Source organism: Vanacampus margaritifer, chromosome 19, assembly GCF_051991255.1.
Source record: "Vanacampus margaritifer isolate UIUO_Vmar chromosome 19, RoL_Vmar_1.0, whole genome shotgun sequence".
NCBI lineage: Eukaryota > Metazoa > Chordata > Actinopteri > Syngnathiformes > Syngnathidae > Vanacampus > Vanacampus margaritifer.
This window is the reverse complement of record NC_135450.1, coordinates 1,052,501-1,077,500: the sequence shown is the minus strand read 5'-3', so window position 1 is coordinate 1,077,500 and position 25,000 is coordinate 1,052,501. Positions and strand designations below refer to the sequence as shown.

Below are 25,000 nucleotides of genomic sequence, written 5' to 3'. Positions count from 1 at the left end.
GAGCAATGCTGCCCTAAAGATTTATCTCACTACATACACTCGTATACTTTGTCACTGACTTGTCCACTATTGTTTTGTATTTCTCTCCAGATGAGTACAAAATTCTGCTGGACATGCGTTGGAACAAGCAGTACTTGGACATTTTAGCCAACAAGTGCAACTTTGAGGATGAGAAAAGATATGTGGAGTTTCTGGAGGAGCTGAATGCAGTTGCTAATAGGTCTACACTATGTTGTTACTGTATGCATATTAAAGTTGTGCCATGTCGTTCACAAAATGGGGCAGATAATGCAGGTACTACTGTAGAATGTAATATGTCACTTAAAAAATAATATTCAAAAAGTAATTAGTGCAAATTTGACAATTTAAACCTATATCTGAATGATCTGCTGGTTGTATGTATTCGCCATATCAATTGTAAGTTTCTGCAGTGATATTTTGTGAACTGTACATACAATTTCTGTTTGTCTTTCATCATATGTACGATAAAATCTGATGGATTGTTATTATTATTATTTGTAGTAGTATTTGTAGCTTTATTATTATTATATATATTTTTTTTTTTACAGGATTACACTGCTGATGGACAGAGAAGAAAGGGCAGTAATTTGCAAGTGTGCTGTCAACCTGTCAGATCAAAACTGTGCCCTGACAATGGCCACAGCCCTGTCCAAAGGTCTGAAAACTTAAATATTCATATACATTGGCATAGCTAAATTTGCATATGACACTGATAAAAGTCGCTTGCCTCGGTGGCATGGCTGGCGGTAAGACATTGCGAGCCTGGTTACTTCCGTGAACACTACGTGACGTTGTTTTGAGTGTCACTCGACGTGTGCTTTTTGCGTATGCGAGTCGCATCACGGGCGCGATGCGTGCACATTAGATGTCTCATTTGTTTTTGCAATGTGAACAGTACATAAAAAGATTAGATTTAACAAAAAATCCAAATTGGGCATCACGCCCTGCAGTGACAACGTAGCCTTAAAGTTTTGTGATTTGTTTGATGAGATGGATTCATAATTTATTCACACAGTTCAGACCGACTTTTGGTACAAAAGGGAAATATTTATTCACTATTACTACTAACATACAAGTTCAAGAGAAGCATGCAACCTAATTGAAATATGAAATATAGATGTAAAGTGTACTTGTGAAATAACTTGCAGCTAAATAGATAAATACAGTAAAAACTATTTTTTCTTTCACTCATCACAATCTAATTACATTTTTTTTTAAACAAAATATAGAATATTTGGTAAATTAAGAAACGTGTACCCTAAGTTTACATTTTTTTGTGCCATTTTTCTTTTCTTGTCAAAGATGTGTGTCCTTCCTGTTCCCATCTTTGTTTGAGATACATTGTGTCTCCTTTAGTTGTTGTAGACTATTATAAACCTTTGAAATAATGTTCTTGGTTTCTCCCCCTTGATAAAAGTTCTCAAACATCTTTAACATTGTGTTTTCCCATCTACTTCGTATCTCTTCTCTCATCAGTTGATTAATATAGTGGCGTATTTGAAGGAAACCATAAAAATCCTGGCTGCTCAAATCAAATTCTGAAAATGATTCATGGCTCCTTTGTCCAAGAAGATGCAATATGCCGTCAATCTCTTAAATCTCACATAATGTGTCGCAGGAACAAATTCTTGGTCTCATATGCACCATCTCAATATCTTAACAGCCTCCCTTATGTGCCCCCCTAGTTACCACCTCGCTCCAAAGTTTCATTGAAAAAGAGATCCATGGGTTACCCAATTCAATCAAAGTATTTGTCAAATCTATATCGCCAATTCCAGCTTGAATTTGAAATACCTCTGTTATTGAGCTTTCCAACTCCTTCCACTTCGCACAATAGTGTTTGTTACACCAACAAGTAAATGGTCTTATTTGAGCAGCCAGGTAAAAGTTTGAAAGACCCACTCCGCCCTTCACTTTTGCCAGTTGCAAAGTCTGAAACCTAATCTTTGGCTTGCAGCCCTGCCATATGTATCTCAAAATTTGTTTATCCAAATCATGAAATTCCTGGTCTGGCACCTTCAGCGGAAGGGACTGAAACAAATACAAAAACCTTGGTAAAATTACCATTTTTATAGATTAAACCCGTGAAATGAAGTCAAGGAAAGGTATCAGATTCCATCTCCTCATATCTTCCTTCATCTTCTCCTTATGTGAAATAATAATAAATAATTTTGTCAGGTCTTTAAGGATGTTTATTCGTAAATAAGTAATTGATTCTGCATCCCACTTCAATTTGAGCTTCTCTTTCAAAGTAGCTGAGGGTGTGTAATTATAGCTCAGACACTGTGTCTTGGAGACATTCAATTTATAGCCTGAATGTAGCCCATACTTTTCTAGGGTGGAAAACAATTGTATCAGGGACTGCTCTGGATCTGATATGTACACCAATATATCATCTGCATACAATGATAATTTTTGTTCCCTTCTTCAAACTACTATGCCCTCAAAATCTTTAGTACTTGTGATCCAATGGCTCAACGGCTCTATGAATATATCAAATAAGAGGGGGCTTAGTGGACACCCCTGCCTTGTTCCCCGTTCTAGAACAAAAGGCTGTGATAATCCACCATTGACTTTTATTCGTGCCCGAGGATATGAATAAAGATTTTGTAATGTCCTAATAAAGGTATCATAGAATCCAAATTTTTCCAAGACTCCAAATTAAAAGGACCAATTTACGCAATCGAATGCTTTTTCAGCATCTAGACCTACCAACGCTGCCTCCAAATTTACCTCCTTTATATGGATGATTATATGTAAAGTCCTTCTAATATTGTTTTGAGTCTGTCGCCCTCGTATAAAACCGGTCTGGTCTTGGTCAATAATTCCTGGTAGTATTTTCTCCAATCTTTTGGCTAATATATGGGTAAAGAATTTGTAATCTTGATTCAGAATACTCACTGGTCTGTAAATACTACATTTATCCCTAACCTTTCCCTCCTTTGGGGTCAGCGATATCACTGCTTCCCTCCAGGAGGGGGTGGGGGGTTTGGGGGGAGAGAATATCATTTTCCTTCAATATCCAATTGAATGTTGACTGTAGCATAGGAATCACTGACGTCGCCATACTTCTATACCATAACCCGGGGAAACCATCTGGTCCCTCTACCTTGTTAGGCTGAAGCTTTGCTATAGCCAAACTAATTTATTTCTCTGAAATTCTGCCTATAATATCTTTCTGCTTGTTAGTCAATTTGGGCAAGTGAATTTCCTTCCAAAAGTCATTCAATCACTCCCCTGAAACCCGAGGTTGGGTATATAATTTTTGATAATATTGTTCAAAGCTATTTTGTAATTCACTTAATTTATAATGCATAACTTTTGAGACTGGATTTTTTCTAGTTTTGTGTGTTGTGTTCCTCTTGTTTTTTTTTTTCAGTCTATATGCCAGTAATTTACTAGCTTTCGCTCATAGTATCTTTGCTTTGTGAAACTAATTTTCTTTTGTATGTCCTTTTGATAGATCTAATTATGGGACTGCTGAGGGGAGGAAGCAGGCACATATTACTATCCTACCTAGAAAAAGGGTTTATTATTTTTCAACTTATTATATCATCTTCCACGGATTTTTCCGCAAAAATGCGGCCCGTACCGTAGATCGCACCGGGACAAATTAGGTATCAAACGATGCGGCTCGATCTGACTCGCTGCGCTATTATTTTTCTAGGAATTCCGAGTTACCATGGCGACGCAATTCCCCAAAAACTCCCAAAAAAAGTCCCCATTGGAACGAACGGGAAACCGAAAGTGATCAAATCAGATCAAGCACCTTTTTCCAAGACACACTGCGCGCGCATACGTTAACCGACCGATACGAATTTTAGCTCATTTTGTAGCAATTTTTTAAGGAATGTAAGCTCTCCCCTCTGTGCGGGTTCAAAGACAGTGAGCAAACAGCAGACAAATAGCCTTCTCCCATTGTTGTGTATTGCGTTGGTTAGAGTGGACTAATTAGCCATCCAGTGCCGGGAACCAAATAATGTATTTGAAAAATTTCACTTCAACTCGTCACCATGGCCACAATCTTTTCCCACTAGACGTCAAATTATCACATTTTGTAGTCACGAGTGTCTTCTTTCAGACAAACTAACTTTTATTTGGCTAAGGTGTCATTTAGTACCTTTATTTTTACTTTAAGCGAGCAGAAGTCGGACGAACTCGCCTATCTCTTCCATGTTAATTTCGGCGACTTTTTCCTCTTCATTTTGGATAAATCATAAGTTTTCAACCTGCTCTCATTTGGTCATTTTTCATCCGATTAAAAAAAATGAGAACATGCTCGCGTCCCCCAAACCCTTGCCGTTCTAACGAGCCATTTCTGGAATCTGCATCTTAAACCGTTAAGTCGTGAGAGGCTTTTGTTCGAGGTGTGCATATGTCATACAATATCAATGGAATGTCTATGCGTGACATCTCCAAGTCAAATGTGTCCAACAAGTTAAAATCAAATGTGTGCCTCAGCCAATCATCTCTCTTAGTGTTGAGCTCAACTCACCCCCTTTTTTTCTTGGTGTACTCAAAGCTTGGCCTATGTACGGGCGGCCATCTTGGCCAATTGATTTGGTACGCCCAGGATTCTCGCCACTCCGCTCGCCCAGGGCGGTGGCCATCTTGGTCAATTGATTAGGTAAGCCCAGGGTTTTCGCCACTCCGCTCGCCCAGGGCGGCGGCCATCTTGGCCAATTAATTAGGTACGCCAAGAACTCTCTCCCCCTCGCCCACCCGGGTCGGCGGCCATCTTGGTCAATTGATTAGGTACGCCCAGGATTCTCGCCACTCTGCTCGCCCAGGGCGGCGGCCATCTTGGTCAATTGATTAGGTACGCCCAGGATTCTCGCCACTCTGCTCGCCCAGGGCGGCGGCCATTTTGGCCAATTAATTAGGTACACCAAGGATTCTCTCCCCTCCGCCCACCCGGGGCGGCGGCCATTTTGCCCAATTAATTAGGTACGCCATGGACTCTCTCCCCCTCGCCCACCCGGGTCGGCGGCCATCTTGGCCAATTGATTAGGTACGCCAGGATTCGCGTCACTCCGCTCGCCCAGGGCGGCGGCCATCTTGGCCAATTAATTAGGTACGCCAAGGACTCTCTTCCCCTCGCCCAACCGGGTCGGCGGCCATCTTGGCCAATTGATTGATTAGGTACGCCCAGGATTTTCAGGATTTCTGAGTACTGCCTTACATGTGTCCCACAATAACGAAGGAGAGTTCTCCTCATCGCCCTCCTTCACCCCGTGTCTACGGATGTTCTCCCGTCTGGAACAACTTTCGAGGTCTGTCAGCTTGGCATTGAGGTGTATTTGCAATGTTAAAAGTACCATTATGGCTTCCTCCGCCCTTTCCAGCCATCTCAGTTGTTTCCACTTGCTTTTCTGTCTCTTCAATTCTCGCGTTCGTCTTCGGAATTTCTTTCCGGCTTCCATTAGTTGCAGGTTGTTGTCTTTCCTGAAGTCTCTCAATATCTTCAAAATGAGGCCAAGCTCCGCTCTTTCACTTTTCTCTTCTTGTGCACTTGCGTCGTCACTCTCCGCCATGGTGCTAATAGAGGAGCTAGGGCTAATAGCCCCTGCTTCCTCTGACAACTCCATCCCCAATGTTTTTTTATTCTTCGCTTTCAGCATTTTCAGCAACACTGTACTAAGATTCAACGTGAGTGTGTGGAACTATCGAACCCTCGATTTTCAATGATTGATTAATTTGCTTGGTTAATTTTGGGCGAAAAAGGGTGCACTTACAGTTGCTTCGCGATGATGAATGGGGAGGAGCAATGAAGGTTGCTCTTCAAAAATTTTTTTGAAATTGATCTGGCTGAAGAGAAAGGTTGAAGCAGAAAAAATTACCAACCCAATGTTTCTCGCAGTGGGTTGGGCTCAACGGAATTCTCCAATGCAATTGGAGGTGTTAATCCAATAACCACAAACATTTAGAGAACACGTTCTTTACTTCCAATCTAGTCGAATCACAGTTTAACAATTAATTGTTTGTTACATGGTGCCGCCAAAACAAAACAGCAAAAAATCTCGCGGTACCTCCAAAACCTCCCGCACATGGGCTGTATTAAAAACCACACAACTTAACAATCCCCCCCCCTTTTTTAGTAGTACATTAACATAAATATGAATGTCTTACAGAACATACATCAAAACAAGAAAAACAGTACAGTTGGAACACAGCATTTAGAAGTAGAAGTTTGCAAACACCTTTGAAGGACTCTCAAGAGGTGTGATTCCACTCTACTTTTTTGGTAGCTGACCAGACAATTTCCTGAATAGTTCCATGGAGCATCAGCTCCTTCATATTACTGATCTCAAGACGCAGTCTTTTCTCTGTAACAGACTTTGTGGATTTGACTGCATCCAGAAGAGAATGATTGTCTGTTACACACACATTGGGTACATTTCTGCATAAACAGTTGCCAGTTGTGATTTCTGAGTACAGTGTTGCAAGAAAAACTGCACTGTCAATCCCATCTGCAAGAGCTAGCTCACCTGCTTTGGTACTCCGCACAACTCTCCTGATCTGTTTTGACTGCCAGAATATGGGTGAGAATTTTCCAATTTCACCCATGAGCATGATGAAATACCCACCCTGTGTACCACCATCAGAAAGGTTCCCGAGAGAGGAATCACTGAACTCTACAAGTTTGAGGGAGCTGTTTTCTTCCAGGTACAGAAACCTCAATTAACTTTTCTAATGAGCTTGTTTGCACAATGTAGACTTTGAATTGTGGCATGTTTAGTGCTAGATTCCAAGATAGAAACGTCGCATCAAATCTAGTCGACTCTGCCTTGCTACCCACAATATTCGTCCTATCTTCGATTTATGCATGTCTATTTCATTGTCAGTCAGTGGTGCTTCACGTTGTGTTGCTCTGGTAGGATCTATTGTGATACTTTGCACATTTTTTATGCATGTACTTTGATGTACCTGTGTATCTCCTCTTGTAAAGAATGTATTTCCATTCCTAGGTAACTTAAGTTACTGTTCTCTTCCCTGCCAACTTGGAAAGCAGTTTTCAACTGAGGGTTACACAGTGGCTCCCAACTGTTGCATGGTGTCTCTGACTTTATTGTACCAGTACAAAAAAAGCATCTGTCAGACCATAAACGCACTTATTTAACTTCCAGACAGTCCCTTTGCTCTGTGCCTCCTGAGGAGGGCGGATGTAAATGTCCCTCGTTAGTGTCTTACTTTGTAAAAAGGCTGCTTTAATGTCCATGGAATACAGCTGCCACTTGTTTTGACATATGACAGCCATGATAATCTTCAAAGACTTTGTAGCGCATGTAGGTGAGTCTTTGGGAAGGTCCTTGGGGTTTGTCTCCTCAAAACGTCTTGCTACTAGTCGGGCCTTTCGCGCAACACCAGCAGCTGTTTCTTTTAGTGTACACACCCACCTTGTTGAGATGCATTTCTGACCTTTATCTGTGACTACATCAAATACATTGTTTTTCTTCCAATTTGAAATTTCATGTTTGGCTGGAAGAAACAGGTCCTCATGCACTACCAACACAACATGTTCGGTGCTGTTAGCACTTGCCTCCTCCTGCTCTGTCGGAATCACCTGTACACTGTCCATTGCGGCAAGATTGACTGATCCTGTTTTTCCGGCTTCTTCTTCTGGCTGGCTGAAATGCAGGTTGTACCAGTCTTTGTGTCTTCCAGTAGCTATTCCTGCTCTGCTGAGGACAGTTCCGGTATAACTTTGACCACTCTGTTTATCTTTATACGTAACCACTTGGCCAGATTTCAGCTTAAAACGTTCATAACTTGACTGGGCTTGTTGTGGCATCCAAGACTGATCAAAACGGCCTCCCGCATTTGGCTCTGGTTCATGTGGTAGTTCAACAATATTATCAGCATTTTGAGGTCCATTGTTCATTTCTATCTCTTCCTCATTGTCACTTTCAGAGTCGCTGAGATCTGCTGCTGCTGAATTTTCAACAGTGTCTATCTCTTGTTCTTTGTCAATGTCCACCTCTTTGATTGGGGGATCATCCACTTTTCTTAGTCTGGTTTGATGCACCCGCACATGCTCCACCGTGCCTCACAAATACAACAGCACTATCCTGGCCTATCACAACCCTTGGTCCTTTCCACTCATTTATCAATCCTCGTGTAGTAGACTTTGTCTCCTGTATCATACCTGTCGTCAACTGGCCGCAGTTGCTTGCGTAGGTCTCTTTTGATTCTCTTGGAGAATTCAGCCTCTGCAAATGCTTTTTCCATTAGATGCAGAGTTGTGATGTGCTGAGCTGCCCAAGAGCTCACAGTGGTTTCTAAGGCTGGGGGTTTATCAGTGAGCACTGAGGGCAGGTTTGGATTCTGGCCAAACTCTAGTTGGTAAGGACTATATCCATGTACGGTGTGCATGGAGTTCTTTGCCATGAATGTCCAATCAAGTGCCGTCTTCCAATCACAGTTGTTGTCCTTTTTAACTTAAACAACATTTTTGAGAGGGTTTGATTATGTCTTTCTAAAAGGCCATTACTCCATGGGCCGTATGCTGCAGTCGTTTTGATCTCAATATTAAACTTTTCAGCCATGTCTTTTATTTCTTCATTATTGAATTCACCTCCATTGTCACTGAACAGCCTACGTGGAGGGCCATGGACACTGATCCAACAGTGAATAAATTATGTGACAAACTCTTTGGGTTTCTTTGTGGTGACTATGCTTCATTCACTGAAGCAAGTAAAGTGGTCAATAGCATGTAGATACCACACATTTGGTTCAAGTTCATGCAGGTTCATTGTATGTTGAAGCCATAGGAAGAGCGACAACTGGTTTGTGCCTTGGTTTACTGTACCTGCTGCACGCTTCACAATCCTTCACAATTTTTTGGAGAATTTCCTTGCTTTTATTTTTATCTTGAGTGCCTGAGCAGGCCAGTAGTCTCTGTAGCCTCTCTTCTGATGCGTGTCTAAACTGTCGATGTAGTTTCAGAAGTATCTTCTCCTTTTCTTTGATACTCATGTTATTTCGAACAATGAGAATCTCATCTTCACCTTTTGAGTCTCGCTTTTTCTTTATCCTGACCAGTGTCTCTTAAGTTTACACAATAATGTCCTGAAAATGTTAACTCAAGTTTAACTGGCTGTTTAAACATTGTCGCCTTATGTGCAATGTCCAACACTGCACTTGCTCTCTCTAGTGAGGCCTTGCTTGCATTGGTATATTTGCTGGCACAGCCTCCTGTTTCTATTTTGCACCTGGTTTGTCCTATCTTTGCTGGTAGGGTCACTTTTCCTGTGGAGTGAACTACTTTGCCATCACCAATTCTAAATGGCCTTGCAATTATTTCACCCACTATTCTGTGCAACTCACTTTCTGGCGGTCCATTTGTGTAATCCTGAAGCCATTTCTCTCCACACACTGTTCTTGTGCAGGCTGTGTCAATCACTGCTGACCCTAGTGCTTCCACCATGAACATTTCAGCATGCAACAAATTTTCATAGGAAAATAGAGTGATATTGCATTCTTTAGTCATCTTTTTGTCCCTCATCTTCTGTCAGCTTGACACTAGCTCTTTTATGTGGACCTTTTGCCCAGTGAAATGACTGTCAAGAGTGTAGCCATACCAGTGTCATTGGTGGCAATTTCCAGCGCGCTTTCCCTCACTCTGCTAGTGAGCAACAAGGCAACTGCTAGCGCTTGTTTCTTTTCCACAAGGTCGGTAACTCTTCTCCATATTTCAGTCTCATTTTTACAAGTTTCGTAGGACGTCTTCTCGTCAAATGACGGTGGAATCTTGTAATTAGCAGCAGTAGCCATCCTCTGCTTTCAATGTTAATCCAATAATCACAGATGTTTAGAGAACATGTTCTTTACTTCCATTCAGGTCGAATCAGTTTAACAATTAATTGTTTGTTACATGTAGCCGCCAAAACAAAACAGTGAAAAACCGTGCGGTACTTCCAAAACCCCATGCACATGGGCTGTATTAAAAAAACACAACAGGAGGATTTATCCACTCCCGATTACTTCATCAAAAGTGTAGACCGAGTGTCCCCAACTTTGACTGAAGCGCCATTAGCATGCGGGCAGAGAATCACTGAATGGGCATCAGAAAACAAAACATAGTGCGGTAAAATTGTAAAAAAAAAAAAAAGCCATTAGTTCTGGACAGCCCCAAAAAGAACTCACTTAATTGAGCGTTATGGAAAACAGGAGCACTCTCACGCTGACGGGAGTGCTAGTTCAAAAAGGCTCAGTGAACTTCCAGGCTAGCTGGAAGACAAAAAAAAAAAAAAAAAAACAAGGCAGCAGGGCAGAAAAAGAGAGCCAAAGCTTGGGAAACAAATGAGTGAGAAAAGCAAATTCATGTTCCCCACCTTCTTCTTGTGTCAGACAAAAATTCCTTTGTCTCTACATTTCTGAATACATGTAAGAGCCAAATTCTCTTTCAACGGTTGGATAAATCCACACTCATTGGTAATGCAAACTTTTACTCAAAGCCAATATTGGACTGTCATTACTTCACTCAATGCTCCTATTTTGGCTAAACTAATGACTTATTAAGTCTAAATGTTATTACACACATGAAATCAAACACAAAAATGTTGGTACTTTTGCACAAAAAAAGAGCATTAAACCACATATCCGCATGATTGATTTGTAGAGATGTGTTTCCAATGGTCTCTAGGAGACGCTCTTGACACGAGTACCGTTCCATTAAAGGAATGTGAGAGGTTTGTGTGTAGACAGGGTGTTGAATTAGTCAGTGTTGGTGTCTATAAGTCTCCGAAACTGGTGCGTGGCACATACTTGAGTCCAGAGAAGGACCTGGCTTAGGTTGTCGATATTAAGCACGGTCCCTTTCCGACGGACCCGAGAGAGGGTGACGTTCCAGTTTAAACCCACATGAGAAAGGGGTGTCTGTGTTGATCCATGAGTGGCGCGTAGAATGTCTGATGATGTGGAAAAAGGAGGGATTAAAAAAACAATAGGGTGGAGAGCTGATAGTTCTTATAGGATATATGATGTGTCAAAATCGGAATGTACTCTATTTTGGTTATTCTACCAATACAGGGACTGTGTACATTGGTGACCTGCCTCATCCAGTGCTGACCCACCTACACACCTTCTTTGACCTGTGGGATTCCTTCACACTGCAAGCTATACACAGCGGACAGGCTTATATCCCAGATCACGCTATGTTTGAGGTGAAACCAGTGCTTCTATTATTGATACCATTCAAATTACAAAAAAAAAATCTATTGTCTGTTTAGACTACCACATGCTTCTCTTTTTCTTTTAGCTCCTTTCGCATGCAACTTTTCACATAATTTGTGTTTGTGTTTAGATCCTGCAGCTTTTGCAGTGGCTTGATCGTTTCTGGAACGTCTGCAACACGATGCCAGCAGATGTTCAAGGGATCTCAATGATGTCACTGCACTGGCAGTGGGTACAGAAGCACCTCATCCTCTGTCTTCCCCTGCTCCTGCTGGGAGATGCTGACATCACATTAAAGCAAGCTACTTTTTCGATATGTGCAATTATTATTTGCATTCTTCTTCTTACTATTATTATTATTATTTTACTCCAGATGCTACCAGGAGCTAAAGGCAGTTGCAGGAATCATTCAGACTCTTCTGTCCACTCCAGTGTCTGTGACTACAGCTCTAAAAGGCATCCAGAGAACACTGGGAAAATCACTGCCGTTCAAGGTTAGAACCTCTGTCAGAAATTATTTTCTAATGTACTTTTCAGACCATAAGTCACTCGGGTGTATCAGTCACACCAGTTAGAAACAAATAATTGCCTAAAGACATTTGGGAGAAGCTCCAGTGCGCCCGAGACCTCAATGAGGACAAGTGGATTCGGGGAATGAATAAAGTATGATAATAATAATTAAATAAACAAGACCAAGAACAGTAGATCTCAGACTCACACCCAAAATCGATGTTCCCTAATCGTTACCTAATCGTTACCTAATCATGAGTGCATTTAGAAATACAGGTATGCTCCAAGCGCATACTCCTTCACACCGGCTGTTTGGAAACTGGCGAAGCGAGGTGACTGTGGCAAGATGGTCGCCCCATGCAGACGTTGGATACCATTGGTCAGCAGCGCGGATAAGACATCTTGTCTTTAAGATATCTATGACTATTACCACCAGCACCACCACTACTCCTTTCTTCTTTTTCTTCCAATTACTTTTGGCGGCTGGCACACACTTTTGGTGCATTACTGCCTCCTTTTGGCCACTGGTGGTAATGCACCAAAAGTATTTGCCAACTGCCCAAATACAATTATTGAGTGGTGATTTTTGGTGCCAGTCTGAGCTCTTATTTTAACATATGAAAGTTCAACTAGTGCTAACTATGATAAAAAGTGTGACTTACAGTATATAGGTGCTGATCAGAAAAAATAAATATTCAGGAGTCCATATATTTCAATAATTTTTCAAAAAGTGAAGTGAATTTGTTCACCACATGCTACGTGAATTGGTTCAAGTCTTTATATGTTTAAATTGTTAATGTTTGATGATTTTGACTGAAAGACACACAAATTAAAAAAAGAATCCAGTGTTTCACAAAATTTGAATATTGTGGCAACCAGTGTCCCAATCTTGTCAGCTAGTTATTGCAAAACAACTGCAGAGGTTTTGGTCTCAGACTGGTATAGTAGGCTTCAGAATCATGGCCATCATTGACATATTCCATAAGGTCTATAAAGTCTTAAAAAGAAATTGCAAATTAAATTGGATGCTTACAGAGCGAGAGCGCTGTATCAAAAATACATGAACATATACTCTCCCGATGTAGGTAAATTTCAACCCTATCTTTCGCATGTGTCCTGATCAGTCATTTCTCTCGCTAATCTCCCGATTTTACTTTGAAGTAAACAGTTTACATTGTGGGGAATATTTGACATGTCTGGCAAAACGCCGCCAATGCAGAGAGAAGGCCAACTTCAAAATCCTCATTCATTCTGAATGGAGAGCTCAGCCTCCCTCATTTAACTGGCCACCTCTCCGAGTCAATGACTCGTCATCGTCACTCTCCAGCGTTTGAAGCCCTCCGGTGGCCTCCAAACCTGTCAACCCTGAGACGAATCCCCGAGGCGGAAGTAAGTGGGCGTGTGCCACTGAGTTGCTTGCCGCATCGCTGTCAGCCCATCAGATGACAGTGATTGGTTTTATTGGTTTGGTTCTTTATTGAACATATAAACACAAAGAAAACACATTACGTCTTGAGTCTAAAATATAAATTGAAGTAAAAAAGAAAACAAAAATAGGAAGAAAGAAAAGAGTTTATATGTTAAAAAGGGGTAGGAGGAAGTTAAAAACGTATCTAGTCCTAACCCTTATTCGTTTTATGTTAATAAAATAATAAGGTAATGTATTTCAACAAAAGGAAATGTATAAACCTAATCATATATACAAGTGCACTTTAACATACGCACATTTGCCAGCTACATGTGTACATGAAATTGATAGACATATACAATAATTCATTTATATGCAATTTTCATTTCACTCATACCGATACATCCAAAGAAATTACAGCATATATAAATTTTTAACAGTTCATGCCTGATGTAAGTTGTTTTTTTAACTTTGCTTTTAAACTTTTTTTTAAATTCAGCAAATGACTAACATCTTTTCAGGTCAGTTCCCAAATTATTCCACAAATGAACACCTTTTACAGAAACAAACCTTTGCTTAATATTTGTTTTTGTTTTATTAATTTTTTTTGTAGACACTTGTTGTACCCCTTATGTTATAAGGACTCTTTAATTGCTTCTGAGTACTGTGGCAGAGTAGATTGTTGTGTACTTTATACATTATTTGTGCTATTTTAAATTCAACTAAGTCATAGAATTTCTTTGTATTTCATTTAATAAATAGAGAATGAGTTGGTTGTGTATATTTTAATCGATTGATGGCTCTTTTTTGCAGTTTGAAAACAGGATCGGTATTTGTTTTATATGCGGTTCCCCCGATTTCCACACAATAAGTCAGATATGGTAATGATAATGAACAATATAATGTGTATAATGATTTATTATGCAGGACATCTTTTGTTTTAGAGAGTCTCCCTATAATGTTTGACATTTTCCCTTTGACATTTTCTGTGTGACTTTCAACATAATTCATCGTCAATAACTCCTCCAAGAAATGTGTTTTCATACACTCTTTCTATTTCAACTGAGTTTACCATGATTTTGTCTAGTGACAAAAACTATGAACTTGGTTTTGTTTAATTTTATTGATAATTTATTTAAGTCAAACCAGTTTTTTAATGTGTTCAATTCATTCTCCACAGTAGTCAGAAGCTGCTTCAGGTTCTCTCCTGAACGCTAGAGAGTTGTGTCATCGGCGAATAAGACACTTTTGAATATTTTTGAGACACAACAGATATAATTTATATACAATATAAATAATTTGGGGCCTAGCACAGACCCTTGGGGGACTCCATGAGTAATCTTCAAGTGTTTTGTTTGTATTTTGTTAAACTTTAAGTACTGATATCTATTATCCAAATAACTTTTCATCTATTTATATGCCAAACCTCTTATGCCATATCTTTCTAATTTATTCATTAGTATAGAATGATCAAATGTATCAAATGTTGTTTTTTTTTAATCTATAAAAATTCTAACAGTATTTTTTTTATTATCTATGTTAGTAGATACTGCTTCTACGAGTTCCATGACTGCCATTGAGGTGGTCCGTTTTTCTCTAAACCCATATTGATTTTCACTTAAAATCTTCAATATGATCATGATCATCGGCCTCAGACGACCTGCACTGCAGAACCACCTCCGAGATGGTTCTAAAAGGTGGTTGTAACCGCTTGTCCCCGAAAAAGTCACATTGAAGGCCGCTTCGGTGTGGAACCAGTCTAGTGGAAAAGTGGCATTTGTCTCACAAACGACTCAACTCAATTTTATTTCATACAAAGTGCTGTACATTGAGTAAAAATCAGTCATAAATTAATAACACAAAATACAGCAGGCGCCATAAAACATTGAAACAATGATGAGCCAAACAACAAAGACGGTGCTTTAAGAGAGGTTTTAAAAGTGGATAGAGAAGGTCATTCCAAAATGAGGAGAGATTTTTTTCAAATGTCACCAATGTTTCTAGAGAGAAAAATAATGTGCTACTAAACACTATTTAAGTAAAAAAAATATATATATTTTTTTAAATGATTATCTCGAAATGAAAGTTGATCATTTTTACAGCTCCTTGCAAAAGTATTCACTGTTCTTGAGGTTTTCAACATTTTGGCACGGTACGACTACAAACATTAAAGTTAAGCACAAAGTAGCACACAATCGTGAAGTTAAATGAAGTGGATATCTTATTTCAGACTTGTTTTACAACAAAAAAAACTGAAAAAACGTATTCAGCCCCCTTTTCCTTCAGTGTATCCACTTGCCTTCAGAGGTTGCCTTAATTGATCACCTGTTGCCCTAATGACAACATTTTATGTGTAATGTGTGTAATCAAGTCTCAGCTGTTCTGTGATGGTGTCAGAGGTCTCCTAGCACAATCCCCTTCGCTCCTGTTTTACTGGATTTTGACTGATTTTGCAAGTCCCACAGAATATTGTGTTCTATTGCTATAAATACATGGGACCTACCAAAAGAAGGATTAGTGTCTTCTTTCATCAGGGAAAAAAGTATATTTCTATCTGTTTCAGTTTTTCAGCAATTAGCACTAGAATGTAACTAAGCTTTATCATTATGCACAAATCTGTTTGAAACACTTTGGAAAAGAGCCTTTTTGCAACGTTGCCCTGGTTGATCTCTTATACTCTGCTGCCACCTGCTGGCTGTTTTTGTAATAACTACCATTGCTTCAACCGTTCTGTGCAATTTAGAGGCTGCATCAAAGCCTCTTGTATGCTCTAGCATAAATAAATAAATAAAAAACACGTAAAAACGTCTTTGGGACACTTAAAACATTTAAAATATAACATATTGATACGTTTTGGGGAGCAAATGAATTAAGAGCACATAGCACAGAAAACAGCATTATGTAGACTAAAGAACACACCAGGCTGGTCTGGGAGAAATGTGTGGACAGATTTAAATTAGGAGAAGGATACAAAAAGATTTCAAAAAGATTTTAAAAGTTTTGAACATCAGAAAGTACTGTTCAATCATCCATAAGTGGAAGATGTACCAAACAACCACAAATCTACCAAGGTCGTCCATCCAAAGTTTCCAACTGAAGGAGGGTGCACATCGGAGAAGGAACCAAGAAAGGCTTTGATCGCTCAAAATGAACTGCAAAGATCCACAGCAGAGGTAGGGGAATCTGTTCATAGAACGACCATCAGCCGAGTACTGCAGAAATCTGGCCTGTATGGAAAGTTTGCAAGAAGAAAGACATTTCTAAAAGCGAGCCACCAGAAGTCGCGTCTGCAGTTTGCCAGTAGCCGTGTAGGAGACATCGCTGACAAGTGGAAAAAGGTGCTCTGGTCAGATGAAATCAAAATTTAACTTTTTGGCCTACATAACAAACGCTATGTTTGGCGTAAGAACAACACTGCTCATCAGTCTCAACACACCATTCCCACTGACAAACATGGTGGTGGGAGCATCATGCTCTGTGGGTGCTTTTCTTCTGTAGGGACAGGGAAGATGGTGCGAGTAGAAGGAAAGATGGATGGCGTTATAATACAGGTCAATCTTGAAAATAACCTGTTTTCACAAAAGTCTCCGGGGAAAATAAACCCTCAAATTCAGACGATATCTATAAGAACACCTCAACTGCTTTGGCTTGATGCCTTGAGGCAATTGATGTTAAAGGCGGCCCAACAAAGTACTAAGGGCATATAACTTGAATACACTTTTCAGAAGGCCAACATTTCTGTTTGAGAGATCCTTTTTTTGTTGCTCACATGAAATATTTGAATTTTGGAAAATAAATTGACTTGTCCTTGATATAAAAAAAATTCTGACCAGCATCAATAGCCAGAAAAATACCGGACTTGTTTTTATCTATGATTTATGACTTTATTTGAGAACGTTGTAACTCATGTTTAGTTAGGACAAATAAAACGCTAAGTTCAAAATCTTGTTCTCTAGTTGGAGACTGTTGCCAAGTGTGCGTCACAGCTCGGAGTTTTGAGTAAAGTCCTGGATGTGAAAGAAGTCACTCTTGACCAGACATTCAGTTCTCGGAAGCAGGAGTTCGTCTGTCTGAAGGTTGCGGGACTACGTGTGGACATTAAGGAAAGTCTGCTTGAAGCCTGGGGGCTTGTTCTGTTGGCAAACAATGAGCTGGATACACAGAAATCTGGTAAGATTTTGTTCACTTTCCTAAATTCCACATTTTTGCGTTTTCTGATCTCTGAAGTTGTGAAGGATGCCAAAGTAACTGATCTTTTAAAAATTTGCATTAGGGTTGTATATTACCAGACTGACATTTCGATCCTCCCAGAATTGGTCAGATTTTAAAATGTCGGTGTCTTATCATGTGAACTGCAAACTGATAAAACTGAAACTTATGTCTTCACATAACACATCTCGGATGTTTGAATGTACTGTGGCCTGCCAACCAATACAATAACCACATTTTCATTTATTTACCCATAAGCACTATTGGAGAGGTTGGTGTCAAGTGTGGAGCACCAGCAGTACCAGATGAATTCCTGTGGTCTCTTGGAGACCCGCAGGACGTCTGAAGAAGATAGACCAGCAGAAGTATTCCCTCTGTCTCAAAAAGAATTACAGCAGCTCAACCGCAGGGCTCAGTTGTGGCCCCTGATGGAGGAAATGGCTGTACTCAACCAGCTGAGGCTCAGCACGGATTTATTGCAGCTTTCGTTTTCACATGAGTAAAACTTAACTCAAAACCATAGCAAAACAAATCTGTGATATAGTGTGATTATTATTTTTTTAATTAATACATTTGTTTATTTATTTTGTCTGATTTACAGTGACCGAGAAGCACTGGACAGCTTACGCCGAGAAGTCTCCAGACATCTTAGCTATTGCCTTCAGTCCACGCCAATGAGTGTCACTCAACTTCGTCCTCTCTGGTTCCTGCTCAATAGTGAATGGGCAAGTAAAAGACTTTAAGTGTTTGTTTCAGGATTTTTTAGTAGTACACCCTATCAAATGTTACTGGGGGGAAAAAATGGAAATGTGTTGACTGACTTTTCGGAAAATGATTCATTTTCTCAAATTAGTGAACGAAACAATTACAAGGACTTCCACCCAATAAAATTACCCTCACCTCTTTAAAAGAAGTGTTCTACATTAACACAGGCACAAAAGAACATTTTATAGATAGATAGTAGATTATATATAAATAGGGGTGGGGGAAAAAAATACTGCAATATATTATTGCGCTCTCTGTTGCAATAAATATATTGATATATACTGACGGCAGTATCAATATTTTAGGACAGCACACAAACGTGACGCATATGATAGATTTACCCCATCATTCAGACAACAACACGCCGCCTACTCTAAGGCTAACTTAAAAAATTAAGCTTTACCAAACAATACATTGACGCCAACACAATCTTTGAAGTCGGCCTGCGCGGCGACGTGGCCGCATGCTTGACTTCCCTTTTCAACCTGTTGGCTTACATATCAATCAATTTATTGACATTACATATTTTGTACCAACATTATCACAACACCATCCCCAAAGTATATTTTAAAGCTAAATTAGGACGCTAAGAAAACGCTAGTTAATTACGCCGTCATTGTATCATACGGCGCAAGTCTCCGACGTTAATTGCTAGTAGCCTTGTAGTCTTGCCATGAGTGACTGGCTGGTACAGTGCCCTGAAATGCAAAATGCAAAAAAGTGCTGGCAAAAGAAATTAGTGACATTTACCTGGCTTGCTTCTTTACTTCTTTTTCAATATCCTGGACCTAGGCTACTTTGTAATTCACTTTCCATGTTTAAATGAAGGGAATGTGACTTAAATTGCACTTTCTCTTTTTTCTTTTTCATTATATATACATACATATATATATATATATATATATATATATATAATAATATAACTTTGTTTTCATTTATTTTATAAAACGCCTTTGCCAATAAATAAAAACATTCTACTCAAAATGCCAAATATTGCCGTTTAGATTGTAGGAACACAACTTTAACCCATTAATAACTTTATTAATATATATATTTTTTTTTTACATGGACCTGGTATAAAATAATGTATCTGCCTCATATTGCACATAATAACTTATTTTGTACATTCACCATGTATAAAATAAGAAAGCATCTACCTCTTATTCCAATTAATGTCGTGTTCCTACATCCTTAACGACTATTAGAAATTTTGTAGTTTTTTTTAATTGAATAATTTAATTTTTTTTAATTTAATAGGCAACAATGTTTTATTTTATAAAATACATCAATTTATCTTGTTTTGATTTGTTTTCTGATTTAAAAAAAAGAAGAAAAAAAGTTCTGTTACTCGAATCCGGGACTTTTGTGATCCTTTGCTGTCACCGTCAGTCTCCTGTCCTTTTTGTGGGTGTGCTAATCCCCACATGGCGGTAAAGTAGGCAGAACCAGTGGCAAATAACTTGTCTAGACCAGGGGTGCTCAAGTTCGGTCCTCGAGAGCCCCTATCCAGCCTGTTTTCCATGTTTCTCTCCACTAACACACCCGATTCATGATCAGTATCAATCTGAACTTCTGCAAAGCTTTCTGTTTAGCTGACCATTAGATTCAGCTGTGCTGCAGGAGGGAAACATGGAAAACAGGCTGGATAGGGGCTCTCGAAAACTGAACTTGAGCACCCCCGGTCTAGACACTGTTGTCGAAGAACAGTCGGCAAGTTTCCACTGTCACTCACATGATATATCGTTGAGAAAATTTCGGACAATATATCTAATAATGTAGATAATGTGTATCGTGATGTTATCGTTATCGTGGGGCACTTATCGCCACAGCATCGAATTGTGAGTTACCCGTATCATCCCACCTCTAATATATATGTCAATGGGTTGAATGAAAAGTCACTTTCTATGGTGTCATTCAGTTTGAATGAAGGACACGTTTCTACTCTGAACATTTGAGAAGGGTACAGAGAAAATGCACTTTGTTGAAGTCATCTTTGAGTGTACAATGATGATTATACCCAACAGCCAGTGGAGGAACTACAGTTTGTGTGGTGCGAGCTACTATCTGAGGCTTTGGCTGCTCTGTGGAAAAACAGCGCAACGTCTGACCCTGACCGGTGGCTTAAATGGAATCCAATCAATCCTGAGAAACATCCCGATTTAGAGCAACATTGTGAAGCAAAAAAATTGGTATTGGCTATCAATATACTTTGTATATCACATAAGACACATATCACCCCTAATAACATGTTGTGTGTTTAGGGACCAGCTTTGTTAAATAAAGCTGTGTGGTCATATTGCGCGCTGGGGGTGCTCAACAGCAGTGTGACTGGAAGACAGTGGGAACCATCAGGGATTGGTCCCCTCTTTGTCTCACATGTGACCCTGGGGGAGTGGAAGGAACAGACTCGGCAGCTCCGGGATTTGTCTTCAATCTTGTGGGACAATATGGCTTTTCCACCACTGGCAGATCTAAGGTAGGCAACATTATAATATGACACTTACTACTAAAGTATACACTTTTTGTTTCTCTGATCACATAATTTCTCTTCAGAGGCACTGATTTGAGGCTCCAGGGTGCCATCCTACATCGACAATTACAGAGCATGGCACACCTGTTACTTCCCAGCTTGCAGGAGGTTTACATGGATAGTTGCAAGAACCTGGTTCAGAAAGCCAACCCGTGGATTGCTGCTGAGGAGATCCAGAGAATTCTCAGCGATTTAATTCCCCCTAAATTGCTCCCTGATGGAGTAGTGGATGCCTGTATTGCTTGCCTGAAGCAATATGTTGAGAACAAAGTTCAAGGCGCCACCAATGTGGCCGGTGCTGGTGTGTTCTGGGTCAACATGGGGTTGCTCCATATCAATTTATGGGCACCCCAGACCATCTTTGACCCAGCTGTCAAGAGGGCCTACAAACTCAACTATGCCGAGCAGGAGGTACTAGCAATTGTTTTCATCTACAGTAATTGTTTTTTTTTTAACAACAATAGAAGCGCACCTACAATAGACAGAAGAAACAATAAAGTAAACTTAAAAGTGTTTGTCTTTACACTTTTAGTTAGCCATTCTGCAGATGGAGTGGAAAGTACGGAGCCTGTCCTCTGAGCTAATGACTGGAGCAGAGTTGGAAGAGAATAGTACCACTGATGGTCTCCAGCATCCTCGAATCAGGTATGAACCAGTAGTAGCTGAGAAAACGTTTTTGTTTTTTTTCTGAACTAGAACCCTACGTTGCATTGTCGCTAAAGGTAGAATCTTGGTTGGTTATTTTGCCTTTTAGTGCTGGCCAACTCTTGTTATGGCGTAAGGAAGCCGCATGCTAAAATAGTCTTATCACACATTCGTTGCCATGATTACTACTTCTGCTATTTCGATTTTATTTATTTTGGCGGTTGGCAAATACTTTGAGTCCATTACCGCCACCTTCTATAGCATGCCATAAAGACGGTGGTCACCGGCGGTAATGCTTGACTTCTTCTTCTTCCATTTATTTTTCTTCTATTTGTTGTTTTTTTTCTCTCATTTCTTCTTCTCGTTCTCCTTTTTTTCTTTATCTGTACCTTTTTAAACTTCTTGAATATCCCTGATTACCAGGTCTTTGGTGCATTGACCTGTTTTCCAAATGTGGGGAATGGGTTGCACATACACTACTCACAAAAAGTTAGGGAGATTTGGCTTTCAGGTGAATTTATGGAAAATGTAAAAAGTTTACGCTAGACTAGAGTGACATCATATCATTTAAGTAGGACATTTAAGTAAAATGATGCACTGGTGATTTCCTCATCTCAATCAATTCATTGAAACAAAAATTAACAATGGGTACGCCACAACAAAACATTTCAGTGTCTCAATAACTCGTCATGTGCCCTTGAGCATCAATTACAGTTTAATGACAACTTCTCATGCTGTTCACAATTGGACGCATTGTCTGCTGAGTCATGGCATCTCACTTTTTTGAAGGGCCTCTACATGGCTCATCCCAGAGATTTTCAATAGGATTCAGGTCTGGAGAAAGTGCAGGCCATTCCATTTGAGGCACAGCATTCTCCAACAGCCGTTCGCTGATGATGCGACCTTGAAGAGCTGGAGCATTGTCGTTTGTGAATTTTGCCGTTAAGATCCTCGTTAGAGAACAGCAACTTGGGTAAAAAGTACTGAAACATTTAACAGTTGGACATGTGCATTCAAAAGCTTAGAGAATGTTGCGTTAAGTGCACCTGTAAAGGTTTGAATGCATTTTAGGCTACGTTCACACTGCAGGCAAATGTGACCCAGATCTGATTTTTTTTGCCCAAATGCGACCTGTATCTGACTTTGTCAGCCTGAACGGCTCAATTACGATTTTTTTCATATCCAATCTGGGTCATTATCATATATGGTCATAGAATCGGATACGTATCCCATTTTTTGCAATGCGACCGCAGTCTGAATGGCCAGGTCGCATATATCCGACCTGAACGTCATCAAAAGTCCAATATGCGCTCCGGGGGCAATACTCGAGACGTACGTGAATCGGCAAAGTTATTTCGAGTAAAAGTTGTGACTTTATATTTGACTTTGATTTAATCCCACTTGAAACAAGAAGTGTAAATATGACATTTGTGGTGGTGATATTAGTAATTTAGCCACGCGGATGGCTTATTTATTACACGCGGCAATGAATTAGGGGAGAAAAAAAAGCAGAGGTCTCCGTGAGATAAGGCGCTCGAACAGGCTCGCCTCATTTTCACAAAATAATATGTTTACCTCCTCCCGCATCACTCCTCAGTAGATATGAGATGGTAAAAATATGAGCCCCGACAACGGATTTATGAAAGTCCGTAGCCCTGACACGCTGGACCATACTTATTAACTTCTGCAAACACAACGTTGTGAGTGACGTATCTTCTTCTGGGCATACGGGTCACTTTGGGTGACGCATTAGGTTCACACAGCAGACAGACTGGGGTCGCATTTGATAGGTAATGTGAACGCTTACTGAAAGAAATCCAATTTCACCAAAAAATCAGAATTGAGCATTAAGACCTGCAGTGTGAACATAGCCTTAGGCTTGTCCTAAAATTTCACCTGAAAGCCAAATATCCTTAACTTTTTGTGAGTAATGTAACTGCTGTTATCCAAGAACATAATTATGAATACTGAAAATGCAGGTGGCTCTAGGAAACCACTAGCCACAATAGATGGTTTACAAAAAGTTAATTTCAAGCTTTGTATAGTGGTGTAATTAGGTATGTCACGACCTAACTTCTAACAGATAAAGAAATGGCTACATTTGTGGGTAGGGGATTACCATCTAAAAAAAAAAAAATAGGGTGAGACGTTCCATCCAACACTTCTGAATGAACAATAAATCCCTTTTGGAATTGTGATTATAGGTATCTGTGGATCCGTATGCAGCAGGTTAAGGCACACATAGCTGAGCTTTCCAGGAAGCAGGCGTTTCGCCCCCAGGAACCCAACTATGGAATGTTATTCAAGGACATCCAGCACTACCTCTGCAGCATCAGTCAGGCATCGGCTGTGCAAGACCTTCTCTCGCGCCTACAAAGTGCTCTGCACAATTCGTCATCATTATCCCGGTCAACCATCCAAAGTCTGTTAAAGGAGGAGACTGTGTGGCAGAACTCTCAGCAGTGCTTCTGCCAGAGACTACAAGATGACTATCCTCTTTACCCTGATGTAGTCGTCCCAGTGCAGACTGGAATCCTCCAGCTCCGATATGGCATGAAGCTGGTGGCCTCACAAATAACTGCCTCTCTGTATCATGTGCCGGAACTTGCCAAACTGGTATCCTGCCTCCTTTCCTTTCCCTCCATGTCCCCCAGTATGCAATCTTACCTCGCCCAGGCTGACTTCCTCTGCTCCAAAGAAAGTCTAGGAATATTGCATAGCCTTAGGCAGCTACTGTCACAACAAGACCTAATTCAGGTGGACCTGCCGTCCTCCACATTGCTCCTCAATGCTCTTCTCTTTGTGCAGTGCCACACACTTAGCACAGGACAGTTCAGTGATGAGACACGAAACATCTTTTGGCACATCTGTCAGGTCAGAACTATTGAATTGATAGTAAAATCTGCATCTTGTTTCTCAATCACTAAAACCTTAATAAGTTATGTGTTGTTATTGTGCTGTCTATGCTTATGATGCCCTTAAGGCTCTAGTGAATGAGTGGGACGAGATGGAGCAAAAGAAGAGAGACCAGGAACAGAAGGAGGCTTGTCTGTACCGCAGCCGCAGCCAGCTGCATGGCACAGGACTAACTGAGGCACAGCAAGAAGAGAAGGACTTTAGATCTCTGTTCCCTCAGTTTGACAAGGTATTCAATTAGAACTTTTGAGGCATGGTACACTAAGCCAGTGGTGTCAAACGTCCAATCCTCGAAGAGCCTGAGTCACGCATGTTTTAGAAGTTTCCCACGTTCAACACAGCTGATTCATATTTAAGTGCATGAGCAAGCTCTGCAGTAGCCTGATAATGATCCTGATCATTGAATCAGGTGTGTTGGAGTAGAGAAACCTCGAAAACATGCAAGACTCATGCCCTCGAGGATCGGACTCTGACACCTGTGCACTAGGAAGTACAACATAACGTCACGTTAAAGAAACAGTTTTCGGGTGACCAATCAATGGACAAATAAGTCCACTTTTAAGATCTACCACTGTGGTTGTAACACCAGTAGATACTGCATTACTATGCAATGTAACTGGTGAATTTCACCTGTCCTTAGGATTGATGTGTTTTGGTTGGTGGGGGTAGGGGATTGGTTTGGTGAGGGTATTGTCTATTTAGTATTCCCTATGACTTTATGCCTACCTAACGCAATAGCCTCTAAAATTGTGGTGGTCTTAAATCAGATGGGTGGGGTGTTGCCTCACAGAGCATAGAGGTACCTATGCCCTGGATGGGTC

General features: G+C 40.2%; 1 protein-coding gene across 4 annotated transcripts in view; it reads left to right on the top strand.

The window, feature by feature from the left end:
* mdn1 (midasin AAA ATPase 1) overlaps positions 1 to 25,000 on the top strand; it is a 260,821-nt gene that overhangs the window by 148,527 nt on the left and 87,294 nt on the right. For all 4 annotated transcript variants that reach the window (XR_013289379.1, XM_077552191.1, XM_077552190.1 and 1 more), the window contains exons 51-64: positions 91 to 220; positions 570 to 676; positions 11,053 to 11,186; positions 11,327 to 11,493; positions 11,570 to 11,690; positions 17,071 to 17,284; positions 17,582 to 17,822; positions 17,925 to 18,048; positions 20,113 to 20,277; positions 20,350 to 20,564; positions 20,642 to 21,029; positions 21,151 to 21,263; positions 23,468 to 24,137; positions 24,247 to 24,408. Coding sequence is in view for 3 of the 4 variants with exons in the window: in XM_077552191.1 (XP_077408317.1) it covers positions 91 to 220; positions 570 to 676; positions 11,053 to 11,186; positions 11,327 to 11,493; positions 11,570 to 11,690; positions 17,071 to 17,284; positions 17,582 to 17,822; positions 17,925 to 18,048; positions 20,113 to 20,277; positions 20,350 to 20,564; positions 20,642 to 21,029; positions 21,151 to 21,263; positions 23,468 to 24,137; positions 24,247 to 24,408 (2,951 nt within the window). In the remaining variant the exon portion in view is untranslated. The remainder of the gene's footprint in view (positions 1 to 90; positions 221 to 569; positions 677 to 11,052; positions 11,187 to 11,326; positions 11,494 to 11,569; positions 11,691 to 17,070; positions 17,285 to 17,581; positions 17,823 to 17,924; positions 18,049 to 20,112; positions 20,278 to 20,349; positions 20,565 to 20,641; positions 21,030 to 21,150; positions 21,264 to 23,467; positions 24,138 to 24,246; positions 24,409 to 25,000) is intronic.